This window comes from Macadamia integrifolia, unplaced genomic scaffold (genome assembly GCF_013358625.1).
Source record: "Macadamia integrifolia cultivar HAES 741 unplaced genomic scaffold, SCU_Mint_v3 scaffold_244A, whole genome shotgun sequence".
NCBI lineage: Eukaryota > Viridiplantae > Streptophyta > Magnoliopsida > Proteales > Proteaceae > Macadamia > Macadamia integrifolia.
The window spans coordinates 111667-125869 of NW_024870654.1; the positions used below are offsets into that span (position 1 = coordinate 111667).

The 14203-nt window shown below is 45.2% G+C and overlaps 1 protein-coding gene across 1 annotated transcript; it reads left to right on the forward strand.

Moving 5' to 3' along the window:
* Nucleotides 1–4918: 4918 nt before the first annotated feature.
* LOC122071501 (protein ALP1-like) lies at nt 4919–6872 on the forward strand. Its single transcript, XM_042635859.1, has one exon. The coding sequence runs from the start codon at nt 5168–5170 to the stop codon at nt 6518–6520; it is 1353 nt and encodes a 450-aa protein (XP_042491793.1). The 5' UTR covers nt 4919–5167; the 3' UTR covers nt 6521–6872.
* Nucleotides 6873–14203: the final 7331 nt, after the last annotated feature.

The following is a 14203-nucleotide window of genomic DNA, read 5'->3' on the forward strand; positions in this document are numbered from 1 at the left end:
CATCTTTAAATTCTTAGATGAAGAATGGTTAGGACGCTATTTTATTCTAGATACATATGTTTAGGACGATAGTTAGAATTAGATCACAACTATTAATCGGTTCACTTTCGCATTATTAAAAGAAGCAAAAAAAAAAAAAAAAAAAAAAAAAAAAGTGGCTACTCTCCCTGTGTTCAACCCATAGCTACACTGATCCGTACGCTTGCGGTTACATTTTAAAATCTCAAATAAGTTTTTGACGCCGTTGCCAGGTAGACAGTTCCATGTGTTTTTTTTTTTTTAGTTGCTTTATCTCTTTCTTTAGTTTTCTTTCTCTAGCTCTAGTTCTAGGTTTTTGCTTTAAACAATTTTATAAGTTCTTTTTATTCAATTAATGCAAGCACTTTTGTTTTTTATTCAGTCTTTAATTTTTATTCTTTAAGCAATTAAAGTTGTAATTTTTAATTTGTAGTTCTAGGCTTAGTTCTAGGTGACAAGAACAAGCTATGGAGCATGTCTTTCAAGTTCAATTTTTTCTTCAGATTTATTTTCTCTAGTACTAGAAATTTCAAATTTGGTTTATTCCAAATCTGGTTTTTAGTACTGGTAGTATTTCAAATCAATCAAGTTTTCAGTTCAAGGGTTGAAGTTCAAGTAAGTAGGCTCTTTCAGTAGTCTTCTCACCCCCCCTCTCATTCCCTCTTTTGACTACCCTTTCTTTCTTAATTTAGGATTTTAATTTTAGTCATTACATTATTGCTTTCCCTTTCCCTCAAGGTTTATGGTTAATGTATGTGTTGGCTTTGCTCCTCCTAGCCATAGAACTATCATTTTATTGTTTCTTATTTTATTTGCCACCCTTTTCCTAAAGCCAAATAGAGAAACCCTTGTAAAAGTGACTCTCTGGTCAAGTAGGAAAGCTCATATTATGATGCATCCCTCGGGCTAAGTAAAGAAACCTACTTGTGAGTCTCTCTCTAGTTTTATCCCCTTTCTTTTACTTTATTTTTATTTCAGTATTTTTTTTCTTTTTTTTTTTTTAATTACGTGGGGTGTTTATTTTCAGTTATTTATTTATTTAATTTTAATTATGTGGCTTGCATATTTAAATTCTTAGATGACGAATGGTTAGGACGTTATTTTAGATACATATGTTTAGGACGGTAGTTAGAATTAGATCACGACCATTAACCGGTTCACTTTCGTATTATTAAAAGAAGTAAAAAACAATAAAAAATAAAGTGGCTGCTCTCCCTGTGTTCGACTCGTAGCTATACTGATCCATGCTCTTGCAGTTACACTTTAAAATCTTAAACACCAGTCCCACTGTCGGAGCTCCAGCACCCCCGTCGAAGCTTGTCGCACCCCTGCCGAAGCCTCTGCCGCTCACACCAATGATTGAAATCCCTTTTCGGTAGCCAGATCAAAGAAAGAATTCCCTCTTCACCCGCTTGTATACCCTACACTGCCCGCTAGCGTACTCTACACTGTGGCCTCCTATTAGTCCAAAAAGGATTTTTTTTACCTTATTGGTCCAAAAAAAATTACCTTTCACCCCATTGGCTATTTTTTATTACCTTCAACTGCATTGGTCCAAAATTTCTTACTTTCACCCCATTGGTTTAGAAAAATTACGTTTTACTACCATTGGTTGAGAAATTTTCTCTCTCATCCCTATTGGTTCAGAAATTCTATAAATAGCCACCTTCCTTTGATTTTAATCACAACATTTCCACCACAAGATCCAAGTCTCTTAGTGAGCAACCCATAGTAGAGAAGCTCTGCTCTCTCTCCCCTTTTCCCCTTGGGGTTTTCCAAATCTTCGGAGAGATCTTCCAAAGATCTGAAGTGTTCTTCGAGCCATCGGGATTCCTCAATCCTTTGCTTTCTTTGAGTGAGGTTTTTAGAAAAAGTTCTCTCCTAGCCCTCCGATAGCCCATCCCCAGCGGAAGCTCTGTCCGAATGCCACTTCAGCCTAGCCCTCTAATAGACTATCCCTAGCGAAAGCTCTATCCGAGTGCCATCTCAGCCTAGCCCTCCGATAGCCTATTCCCATCAGAAGCTCTGTCCGAGTGCCACCTCAACCAAAATCCAGAAATAGCCTTCCCTAGCTAAAGCTCTGTCCGAACCCAAAATCTGAAAGTAACCATTCTTAGCGAGAACTCTACCCGAATATCACCACAGTTAGCATCTCTCAAGAAAGAAAATTGAAGGTCAAGACCATCTTCCCCTGAGCCAGAAGAATCCACAAGGAATTTTGTTCTAGCATCAACCAGGGGTTCCACCCATCTTGACCCAGCTCAGGTATAATTTCTCAATAGAGTTAGCACAATGTAGACTTTATATAGACTTTGTTTTAGTGTGCATAGTCATTTAAATTCAGTCAATATAAATATGTGTGATAACTTAGCCATGCATGCGGAATATGAATAATTGTGAAAAATGTTTGTTCTTAAGCATCTAGTAGGAAGACCTGTTGAACCGGGCAGATTGGGTGCCTAATACCTTCCCAACTCTGTAACCTGACACTTACCCTAGATCTCTGGATCAAACCAATTTTCGGGCCCTTTTCTCAGGAATTGGGTCCACCTTTGGGTCCTAGGCCCATAATCCTAGGTGGCGACTCCAAACCCTTTTATATGATCCCGATCCCCGTATTGGACCATCATCAAACTCTTGTCTCGAATGACAAACTTTACACTCCTACGAAATAGGCCTCAATGTATCTCCGAGCGGTGACATGACGGTGCGGGGCCCGCAGGGTAAGCACACAAGACACACCCCTCCCTCACATGAAAGAGAAAGAGAGGAGAGAGGATAGAATAATCGACGCGTAAAGTCTCGATTTCCAGCCGCTACCCTCACATTGATTTTCAAAATCGAGATAGGCCCTAGTCCAGTTTTGGATCACACTAACACTCCTTAGAACTGAAATCGAAACCGATATAAATACGTAGTGCCCGACTGATTGAAACCCTTAACATTCATATGCTAATGGCAACTGATACCCCACTAGAAAATGATATGACAAAATAACATAAAATCATAGAAATTTGTGAACTCGCAAAATTACTAAAATACCTCTATGCAAAACTAGCCTAAATCACTAGGAAACATAAAAACAAAGGGAAATTGACAACACCGTAATTTTTTTTGCGGAAAGATTATCCAAATATATTTAAGGAACATTATAAAAACCATGAGTAATCACTATCAAAATTTTAGAAAATTAAATCAAATGGCAAAATGAAGTAAAATTATACAATCTGCCAAACTGATCATGAAAATTAAAGGAAAAATAGCAAAATTTGTTGAAAAAAATTCCAGATGAAACTCATTAACTTAAGATACAAAAATCCCAACCTAGGTCTACACAAACATGCTCCAATTCATGGCGGCATGCCATCACTATCCCATTGTGAGGTAAAATAGAATGAAGTAAAAAAGGAAAACTAAAAAGACTTTTCTAGTTTTAAAACTCGTGAAGAATGTAAGGATGTTAGAGGAAACTAAGCTTAGGTTTAGAGAAAATCGGTTGGAAGTAGAGCCGTAGGACCTATTTAAGGTAGGGGTGTCAATCGGTCGTTCGATTTGGTTTTGGTCGGGTTGAATAGATTTCGGTCTAGGAATGAGGGAGACCAAAACCAATCCGTTAAGGTGTTAAGGAACTTCGGTTTTCGGTCGGTTTCAATTTTGGTCCGGTTGGTTTCGATTTATTTCGGTTTTTCAATATCGGGTTAATATCAGTTTAGATCGGTTTATTATTGGACTTGAACCATAATGAAATCTTACATTCAGAACTTATAGTGACAAGATTTGACCCAAAAAAAAAAAAACTTTAAATTTATGAATTAATAATAATTTGTCGTTGGAAGGAAAAAATAACTAATATTGAAACCAATGGATAACAAATTAATAAGAAGATAATTACTATTAAAATCACAAAATGAACCCTATTATCCAATCATCCATTTAACTATCCAACTAATTTCATATAGTGAACAAGAAAATCAATGGAAGCATTATTACAATTTACAAATCAATTTCACTATTTATAACCTAATATTCAATGATTTGTAACAATTCTTCTCTTTACAATAAAAAATATTCTCACTAATATTGTGAAAAATGGATAGTCAATTTGCCAATTTATAATATCATAATCATTTATCCTTTTATCGGTTTCATTTGGTTTAGTTTCGGTTTGGTTATTAGTCGATTTGGTTTGGACCAGTTTTCAGCCAATCTCAACATACCTCAGTCCAAAACGAATCCAATAAGGATCGGTTGGTTTGGTTCAGGTTTTATTGGTCGATTTCGGTCGGTTTTATCGATTCGGGCTAAGTTTTGACACCCCTAATTTAAGGTGCATGTTTAATCAAATTAATACTTAATAGTTACAATCAAATTAACCCTTAAATTAATAATTTAAGGGTTACGTATAATTACTAAGAAAAAATTTAAAAGTTGATATTTGATTATTTATATCTTAAGGAATATATATTCAATTATTTGTATACGTACAAATTATAAACTTATGTGAGTTTTTGGGTGCCCACAACCTTTAAGGAATGGAAACTAGACTGATTCAATATTAAATAGAACCAGATCATAGTTTTTGAATCGTTCAATAAAAGTACCAATTCTAGGATCATCCTGATCAAGGATTTTAAACTCAAAATCAAGAGTCAAATCGATCCCAACTGATTATGAGGAAATTAGATAGAAATCAATTTCCAAAACCCTAGTATCGGCTACTCAGATCTGAAAACCCAATGATCCAGTCTCAAAACCCTTTGGAATGTCCATAATCGAGATCGGTCATGGCCGCGTCGACCGATCTGATTCCAAGTTTCGAAATAGTGGTCCCGAATCCCGATTACCCACATCCATCCATCCGCTACTCCACTCAACAAGTAGCTGCACTGCCCACAGATATTTTATTTTTGGCATGTGTAGAGTAACTTCCCTACGCGGTGCCGTGAAAGGGCATTCTATGTAGAAACCCCGTGAAGAACCGCCGCTTCACCGTGGTTTACAACGAAGACGACCTTCAACTTCAACCATCTCTCTCTCTCTCTGCAACTCCGATCTCCAGTGGTGGAGTCACTGTTCGTTTATTTCTCCCCGAGGAGTTGACTCAGGGAGAAACAGAGAGGTAGGGGGTTTGCTTAGAGAGAGGGGCACGATGGATCCATCGTTCCTGCTGATGCTATCAAACCTTCTCCACCTCCACAACCATCTGGATCCCACCTCATCCCTCCTGTCGGACTCCTACGCCCCAAGCAGCAGCACCACCACGTCCCCATCTGCAACTCTCTCATCTTCCTCTGTTGCCCCTCTCCTCTTCTTCACCATCGCTTCCGTCCTCTCCTACGCCGCATCCCTCAGCTCCTCCTCCTCATCTTCCCCCTCTTCCTCCTCCAACAACAACAACCAAAACAATGACGACTCCGTCGACCACAGTGTCTCCGCCTTTCGCGCCCTCACCAGCCAGCACATATGGAAAATGGACGCACCCGTGCGCGACGCCCAGTGGCGCTCCTCCTACGGCCTCTCCTACCCAGTTTTCAACACTGTCGTTGACAAGCTCAAGCCCCACATCCTTCAATCCAATCTATCCCTCCCTGCCGACTACGCCGTCGCCATGGTCCTTTCCCGCCTTGCCCACGGCTACTCCGCCAAAACCCTAGCAGCCCGCTACTCCCTCGAGCCCTACCTCGTCTCCAAGATCACCAACATGATCACCCGTCTCCTCGCTACCAAACTCTACCCTGAGTTCATCAAGATTCCCGTCAGCCGCCGCCGCCTCCACGAAACCACCCAGGCCTTTGAGGAACTCACCTCCCTCCCCAACATGTGCGGTGCCATCGACGGCAGCCCCATCAAGCTTCTCCGCCTCCCACCTGATCAGGAGCTCCATGGCCACCCTTCCGCCTACCGGTGTCGCCAGGGCTACCCTGCCGTGCTTCTCCAGGTCGTCGCAGACCATAAAAAGATCTTCTGGGACGTCTGCGTCAAGGCCCCTGGTGGCACCGACGATGCCGCGCATTTCAGGGAAAGCCTCTTGTATAACAGGCTTACTTCTGCGGATATCGTTTGGGATAAGGTCATCAATGTCCGTGGCCACCACATAAGACCTTACATTGTTGGGGACTGGTGCTATCCCCTACTATCCTTCCTGCTCACGCCCTTCTCTTGGAATGGTACCGGCACGCCGGCTCAGAACTCATTCGATGCTGCCCTTATGAGGGGAAGGTCCGTGGTGTTGGACGCTATTGGGCTGCTCAAGGGCAGGTGGCGTATTCTGCAGAATTTGAATGTAGGACTTAACCACGCTCCTCAGACCATTGTTGCTTGCTGTGTTTTGCATAATTTGTGTCAGATTGCGAGGGAGCCCGAGCCGCCAATGTGGAAAGACCCGGAGGAGAGTGGGCCTCCCGCTAGGGCTCTTGAGGGTGAGAAATCCTTTTACTGTTTTGGAGAAAGCTTGAGACAAGCATTGGCAGAGGACCTAAGACAACGGCTTTCATCGAGGTAAGGCTTAACAGGTTTGGGTGCGGGAAGGATGCTCTCAAGTCTTAACATAACGATCCTTCTCTATGGAAACTTGCTTTTTACTCCTGACTGATTTTGTCTGACCACCGTGCTTCTTGTATCTGCACTTAGGTTAGTTTATGTAGATATAGAAAGACATTCCTGTTGTAATGAATCTTTCATTTTGTCGCCTGCTAATGGCAATTAGCAAATGTGGGAACAACAATGTGGGAGAAAAGGAAGAAAAAAGAGGGGGGGGGGGACTGGACTTCTTTTAACTGGGTTTGACGACTGGTATTGCTTACTCACGCATTGTTCAGCAGACTTCATCAATGAATGCTCTTGAGTTCATCCAATTTTCTGGGAGGATATTTTGTCTTTACTTTTTTCTTTCATTTTAATGCAAAATGGACTTGGTGATGGATTCAATTCCCTATTATGTGATTGTATCATTTCAGGACAGTCCATATAATCTTGGCCTCTGTAGATGGATTTGATCATGTGGATCATGACTTTATAGGATGTGTGAGGAGAAACATTGTGCCCTGCTAATTTCATTCTTCCCTTGGAAGTTCAAGATTGCTGTTGAAGAACTTTGACCAAATGCACTATTCCATTACTGTAGCCATTCCCCTTTTGCCTATTGCTTTCTGTTACTGCATTGCCATCCTCACTTTCTGTTTGCAGTGTGAGTGGATATATCATTGCAAGTCCTTAGAGAACAGGGTTTGCAACCTTAGTCCTTCTTGCTGCTCTTGATATATGCACGTTGTAAACTGGTCTTTTGTTCTTTGTGGAGGTTGTGATGGTGAAAATTCCATTTTTTGTAAGTTTTCCAGGATGGGAATCCCTATCCCTGTGGAAAGTTGGATTTTATGTTGTGGTTAAACTCCACAATGCTTATCCTGCTCAATGTGCTGCTTGACAGTGAGTATGGATATGAGATTCCTGATCATGTTGAACATCAAGTGTCTGGCATATATGGTGGTGATGTGAAGGCTAATATGGCATTTCAGATCTATTTTTGAAAATTTTTCTAACTAGATTTGGGGAGGATACTATCTGTATGGTGGTTATGTGAAGGCTAATATGGCATTTTTATTGAAATTTTTTCCTTACTGGATTTTCTGACTCATTGCTCAAGTGAGTAATTAGATTCAGGCAATGCTGTGTAACATATGCAGACTTGAGTTGATTTCATTCTTTTACCCCAAAGAAAAAGTTGATTTCATTCTTTCTAGAAAGACCATAATTTTTATGTGATGTACTTTAAGTTCAATGTAGCAACTGTTACCAAGAAGGCTTGTCTGGCAGGTATATCATCTTTTCCTTGAGAACATCTTGATGTGGAGTCAAATTTTCTGTTTATTAGTAATTCAGATGGACTCCTGCAGATGGCATTACTGCTGTAGTGGAGAAGAATTTTGGATTATTTCAGATGGACTAGAAGACCTACTTTGCGGTGTCAATGAATTGAGGATAATTTATCGACTGTGTTGATAGCCACCTTGACAAATATAGTATGTTAACTTGTAAGTCGGCTTCAGAAGAGAGGTACCTCCCATAGTTTGAGGCCTTGAGCTCCGAGGACCTAGGTGCGAACCTGATAAGTTGGGCAGGTTGAGGCGGGAGTGGCAACTCCGTCAACCTATGTTCTACCTGCTGAAATATCAATGCATTGATTGGCGGTGTTGCAGACCCATTGGTGCTGGTTTGCTAGACATCCCAGCTAATGTGTTAATCAAATAAAACAGGTTTTGGAAATTAATGGTAGAATGTGAAGAATTCTAGTGGCAGGAGGAAAGGAGATCAAGGTCATGGTGGAAGGTAACTGGTTTATGCTGGGAAGAGCAAGGTGAGATGTATTAGGAAATGAGGAGGAAGCACTGATGGATGGAAGGATGTGAAGCGTTGCTCGTGAGTTCTATGAGACACTTCTATTAATTCTACCAGATTAACAGGGACCAAGGCGCCAATATTTGCCGGTGACAAGTATGAGCTGACTGACTCGCCTGCCTAACCACTCTATTTACTCTGCTTGCCATTACAAAAATGGGAAGGAGTCAGCCTCAGCAGAGACTGCTGACTGATAGTTAGGTCCATGAAGGGAAAGACCGAGTGTGTCCTGGAAAGCAACGGTGGTAAACCTGTTCTCCAAGTCCAGAAGGTAAAAAACAGCTAGTATGTAACTAAGGTTATCAATTTTGTTGCCAAAGACCTGGCAAGCAACTGTTTGTGTTTGAAGGCTTATCTACTCAAACACAGTCTATCAGGTTAGCAGAGTTGAAAACACCATTGGATTCCTAGTATTGTTATCCAGTATAATATATGGAATTGTGTATCAAGGTTCTTCTTTTTTTTTTCTTTTTTCTTTTTTTCCCTGGGGGGTGGGGTGGGGGGTTAAAGAACATGATCAATGATTAGTTTAGGATCCCAACACTATTCTTTGAAACTTTTGTCTCAAGAGTCGATGAGTTTGGTTTTCTAGCTTTGCATGGCGTACCAAGGCAAAAACATCCTCTGTAGTGAGTGCGGTGGTGCAGTGAGCATCAAATGGCCAAGAGGATCTCGGAGCACATGTCTAGATGCTCTCAGCCATTTGATGCTCACTGTATTGCCACACTCACTGCAGAGAATAATCACTTACCTACCAGATGAGGCAAAATATGTCACTTTCCTCAGCATGGCTAAAGCATGTACCCTACCTTGGCCTCCATCAGGTCGTGCTCTACCTCGGCTTCCATCAGGCCGTGCTACCTCCTCGGCATCTATCAGGCCGCGCTATCACCTTGGCCTCAATCAGGCCGTGCTACTATCTCGGCCTCAATCATGCCGTGCTACTACCTCGGCATCCATCAGGCCGTGCTATATCATGCCGTGCTACTATCTCGGCCTCCATCAGGCGGTGCTGTTACCTCGGCCTCCATCAGGCCATGCTCCACCTCGGCCTCCATCAGGCCGTGCTACCTCCTCGGCATCTATCAGGCCGTGCTATCACCTTGGCCGCGATCAGGCCGTGCTACTACCTCGACATCCATCAGGTCGTGCTACTACCTCGGCCTCAATCATGCCGTGCTACTACCTCGGCTTCCATCAGGCCATGCTACCTTCTCGGCATCTATCAGGCCGCGCTATCACCTCGGCCTCGATCAGGTCGTGCTACTACCTCGGCCTCAATCATGCCGTGCTAATACCTCGGCATCTATCAGGCCATGCTATTACCTCGGCCTCCATCAGGCCGTGCTCCACCTCGGCCTCCATCAGGCCGTGCTACTGCCTCGGCCTCAATCATGCCGTTCTACTACCTCGGCATTAATCAGGCCGTGCTGTTACCTCGGCCTCCATCAGGCCGTGCTCCACCTCGGCCTCCATCAGGCCGTGCTACTACCTCGGCCTCAATCATGCCGTGCTATTACCTCGGCATTAATCAGTCCGTGCTGGTACCCTGGCCTCCATCAGGCCGTGCTACTGCCTCGGCATCCATCAAGCCGTGCTGTTACCTCGGCCACCATCATGTCGTGCTCTACCTTGGCTTCCATCAGGCCGTGCTCCACCTCGGCCTCCATCAGGCCGTGCTACTGCCTCGACATCCATCAAGCCGTGCTGTTACCTCGGCCACCATCATGCCGTGCTCTACCTTGGCTTCCATTAGGCCGTGCTACCTCTTCGGCATCTATCAGGCAGCGCTATCACCTCGGCCTCGATCAGGCCGTGCTACTACCTCGGCCTCGATCATGCCGTGCTAATACCTCGGCATCTATCAGGCCGTGCTCTACCTCGGCCTCCATCAGGCTGTGCTATTGCCTCGGCACAATCATGTCGTGCTACTACCTCGGCATTAATCAGGCCGTGCTGTTACCTCGGCCTCCATCAGGCCGTGCTCCACCTCGGCCTCCATCTGGTCGTGCTACTGCCTCGGCATCTATCAGGCCGCGCTATCACCTCGGCTTATATTAGGGTGTGATGCTTTCTCGGCCTCCATCACATCGTACTGTTACCTCGGCATCCATCAGGCCGTGTTGTTACCTCGGCCTCCATCTGGCCGAGCTTCCACCTCGGCCCGACGTCAACAACAAGGATTCCAAAAACGTGTTTTCGTCCACCCCTACAGTCAAGGAACGTAATCCCTATTCCGGAGGACAGGACTCTATCCACTACACGTCATCATGACGTCACACGGTTGGTCCTTCCTAGTTAAGAGGGGAATATTTCAGAAATATTCCTGAAATCATAGAGCCACTCCCCTTGAGGACTCCACGCCTAAACAGGACTCTTCACAATCGTCTCCCACTGGCCCTCCATCAGCAACCTATAAATACCAAGGTAAGCCTCCATCACAAGGGATCGATTACTCACTTCTCAGACTGTAAAAGCTCTCTTGAGCATCTGTTGTGGAAAGGTCTAACTTAGGCATCGGAGAGTCCCCCGTCGGGTCAGCCCAGCTCTCCTTGTCATCTCTTCTGTGCAGGTCAGCCAAAGCACCAGGAACTGCAGGAGAGATAGTCCGGTCAAATTTTTCCACATCAGATTGGTGCCGTCCGTGGGAAACTTGTTACAAAAAGTCACCTTGGAACAATGCAATTAAGGAGTGAGAAGGTCGTTTCTTCAACGACAACGCGTGCAAGATCCACTCAGGAAGTACCACTTGGACGTTCCCATTCACCACCAATGGCAGGGCAGGAAAACGTCCCAGCAGAGACCCCTCTAGAAGGACCCCAGCAAACCAAGCCCGATGCACAGGTTGCCCAGGGAGAGGGGGATCAGTGCGAGCATAACCCTCAGCCATCTCGCCATGTCCCATCGTCCCGGGTTACTCATCCAAACATGGAAGAACAAATGCAGATCTTGCAGCTGCAGGTATTAGCCACGAACGCACTGGTGAGGGATTTCATACGATAGTTCAGCTCCGCACTTCCAGTACCACGCACTAGTTCAGCTCAGCCGCCTAGGCCTGTTCCGAGCAGAAATCCTAATGACGAATCTCCTGACAACAGCGTCCCCCCCAATCAACAGCAAGAAGGGCTCGGGCAGGACTTCGCACACTTTTCATTCTGTACCACCGCAATCTCTTACTGAGGGGTGCAGGCGAGGTCCCCTCCCTGCCCGGATCGAGAGAGCCAGTCGTTCTGAACATCATCGGAGCCCAGAGACACATGATACTCATAGATCCCCACGCCAGGCAGGGGGACGCCAACCATCACCTCAAAGACTCACTAGAGGCGCTCGTCCGCACAGAGAAGAACATGAGAACTACCAGAGGCAAGCTCGGCGAGATCGTCCCCAACCTGGTCAGAGCTCGCCCGTTTGGCCTACCAAAGGTGCACCACGGCAGGGTGCCCAAGGCCGAGGAAGAAGCCCCAGAAGAGTAGAAGGGGCATGCCGATCAGCAGATGGCCAAGCCGAGGAGAGAAGAGACCACCTTGAGAGCCGTATCCAGCGATTCAGTGAGCAAATAGAGGGAATGCAGAGGCAGGAGCACCCGATGGAAATGACAGTAACCCCGGCCCATTATGCACTTTCCGACGAACTGATTGACACCGAGCTGCCCTCAAATTTTGTGATACCTGTCTTCAACGGATATGACGGCACCACAGATCCCTACGATCATCTACTGTACTACAGCTCGGCCATGGCAGTGCATAGTAGGTCAGACATCGTTCTCTGCCTTGCTTTCGCAGCCTCATTAAAAGGAGTCGCGCTGGTCTGGATGTCAAACTTACGGCCATGGTCCATCCGCAGCTATGAAGAACTGACAAGAGCGTTCCTCACACGTTTCCAAGCAAGTATGAAGCAGAAGCAAACTACGCAAAACGTGATGAACATGAGGCAAGGGGCGAGGGAGACAATAAGAGAATTCCTTGCCCGATTCACGAAGGCAACATTGGAGGTAAAAAACATGCCGGAAGGAGTGGCGTATAGCACATTGTGCAATGGGGTAATACACCCCGATCTGGTTCAGTCCCTGGCCCTCGACTTATCGGAAATGTTGCCCACACTGTTGAGACGGTGCAATCAATAAGCCAACATGGAGGAAGTTCTGGCAGCCCGAGGAATAGCTGACAGGGGTGATCAGGCAGAGAAGGAGAAGAAAAGGGCTCTGAGACATAGGGATGACTCGTGAGCTGAAGAAAAACAAAACAGATCGGCCTCTGGACACAGCTGAACTTGAGCGATATGAACTTGATCGTTCTCGAACAAACCTGCTCTTGGAGATCCAAAATCAGAAGTACTTTCCCTGGCCCAGGCTAATGGCAGGTAAACCAGAAGAGAGGAACCTCAACAGGTATTGTCGATACCACCGAGACCATGGACATGACACTGAAGACCGTAAGTCTCTGAAAAGGGAAATTGATGAGCTCATCAAGGTCGGGTACCTCAACCAGTATCTGAAGCAGAAATATGGTGGGAACTAGCCCGAGCCGAGGAGAGATGAAGACCAACCGATCCGAGGTAAGGCCGAGCCGTCCAAGGACCCAACCATGGACCGAGCTGTCACATACGACAACCAGCCCGTGGGTCCGGCCATCCTAACAATCATGGGCGGACCTACAGCGGAATCAGTCAGAAAAGCCAAAGCACACGCACGGTTCGTATGCATCACAGAACAACCTGTCAAAGCCCTCAAAACGGATCCACCCATTACTTTCTTTGACAGAGATCTGGAAGAGTTGAACTGGCCTCACAACGACGCTATCGTGATCCAATTAGTGGTGGCCAACCACCCTTTCCACAGGGTCCTAGTGGACACTGGAGCCTTCGTTGACCTCATGTCATACGAAGCCTACATAAAACTGGGGCTTGGCACCGGAACCTTAAAACCAGCCCCAGGACCTTTGTATGGATTCTCAGGCATGCCAGCTGAGCTAGAGGGAGTTGTTGACCTACCTATAACCATCGGACAAGGAGCTCAGACAGCCACAACCATGGTCTCTTTCATGGTCGCCAAGATCGCCTCACCCTACAATGCAATCCTTGGCCGACCTGGTCTCAATGGTCTTGGGGTGATTGTGTTCACTAGGCACATGAAGGTCAAATTCCCAATCAGCAATGGAGTCGGAGAATGCAAGTCCGGCCAAAAGGAATCCTAGGAATGCTATGCCAACTTCATAAAATCTGTCAAAAAATCGTGCTCGGGCTTAGCATGTATGGTAGAAGTTGTTGGTTGCCGAGATGAAAGCCTCCTGGCCCGGGCCGAACCAGTTTAACAACTACCTACAGTCCGAATCACTGAGGCCAGTAGACAATCTATCAGTAGAGAGTTTTATCAGTAGCTTGCCTCGAAATCCCATCGATTGGGTGTTAGTCTTGAAGATTTTATACTATCAGCACCTTAGCAGTTATTCAATTTCAATCACGTAGCAGATTAGATTCTATTTTGAAGCAATGTATTTGTCCCAAGTGCATACAGCACATCAATATACTATGAAGCTTCTCGCAAATATCTAACTTTTCTAACATTGTGTACAGCTCGGCAGCAAATGAGACCGAGCTCCAGCTCGGCACCTCAAGACCAGACCCTAGTCTGGCGACTCAAAGACCTTAACCAATGAGGCACAAAGATCGGGCTCTAGCTCGGCACCACAAGACCAGACCCTAGTCTGGCGACTCAAAGACCTTAACCAATGAGGCACAAAAATCGGGCTCTAGCTCGGCACCACAAGACCAGACCCAAGTCTGGCGACTCAAA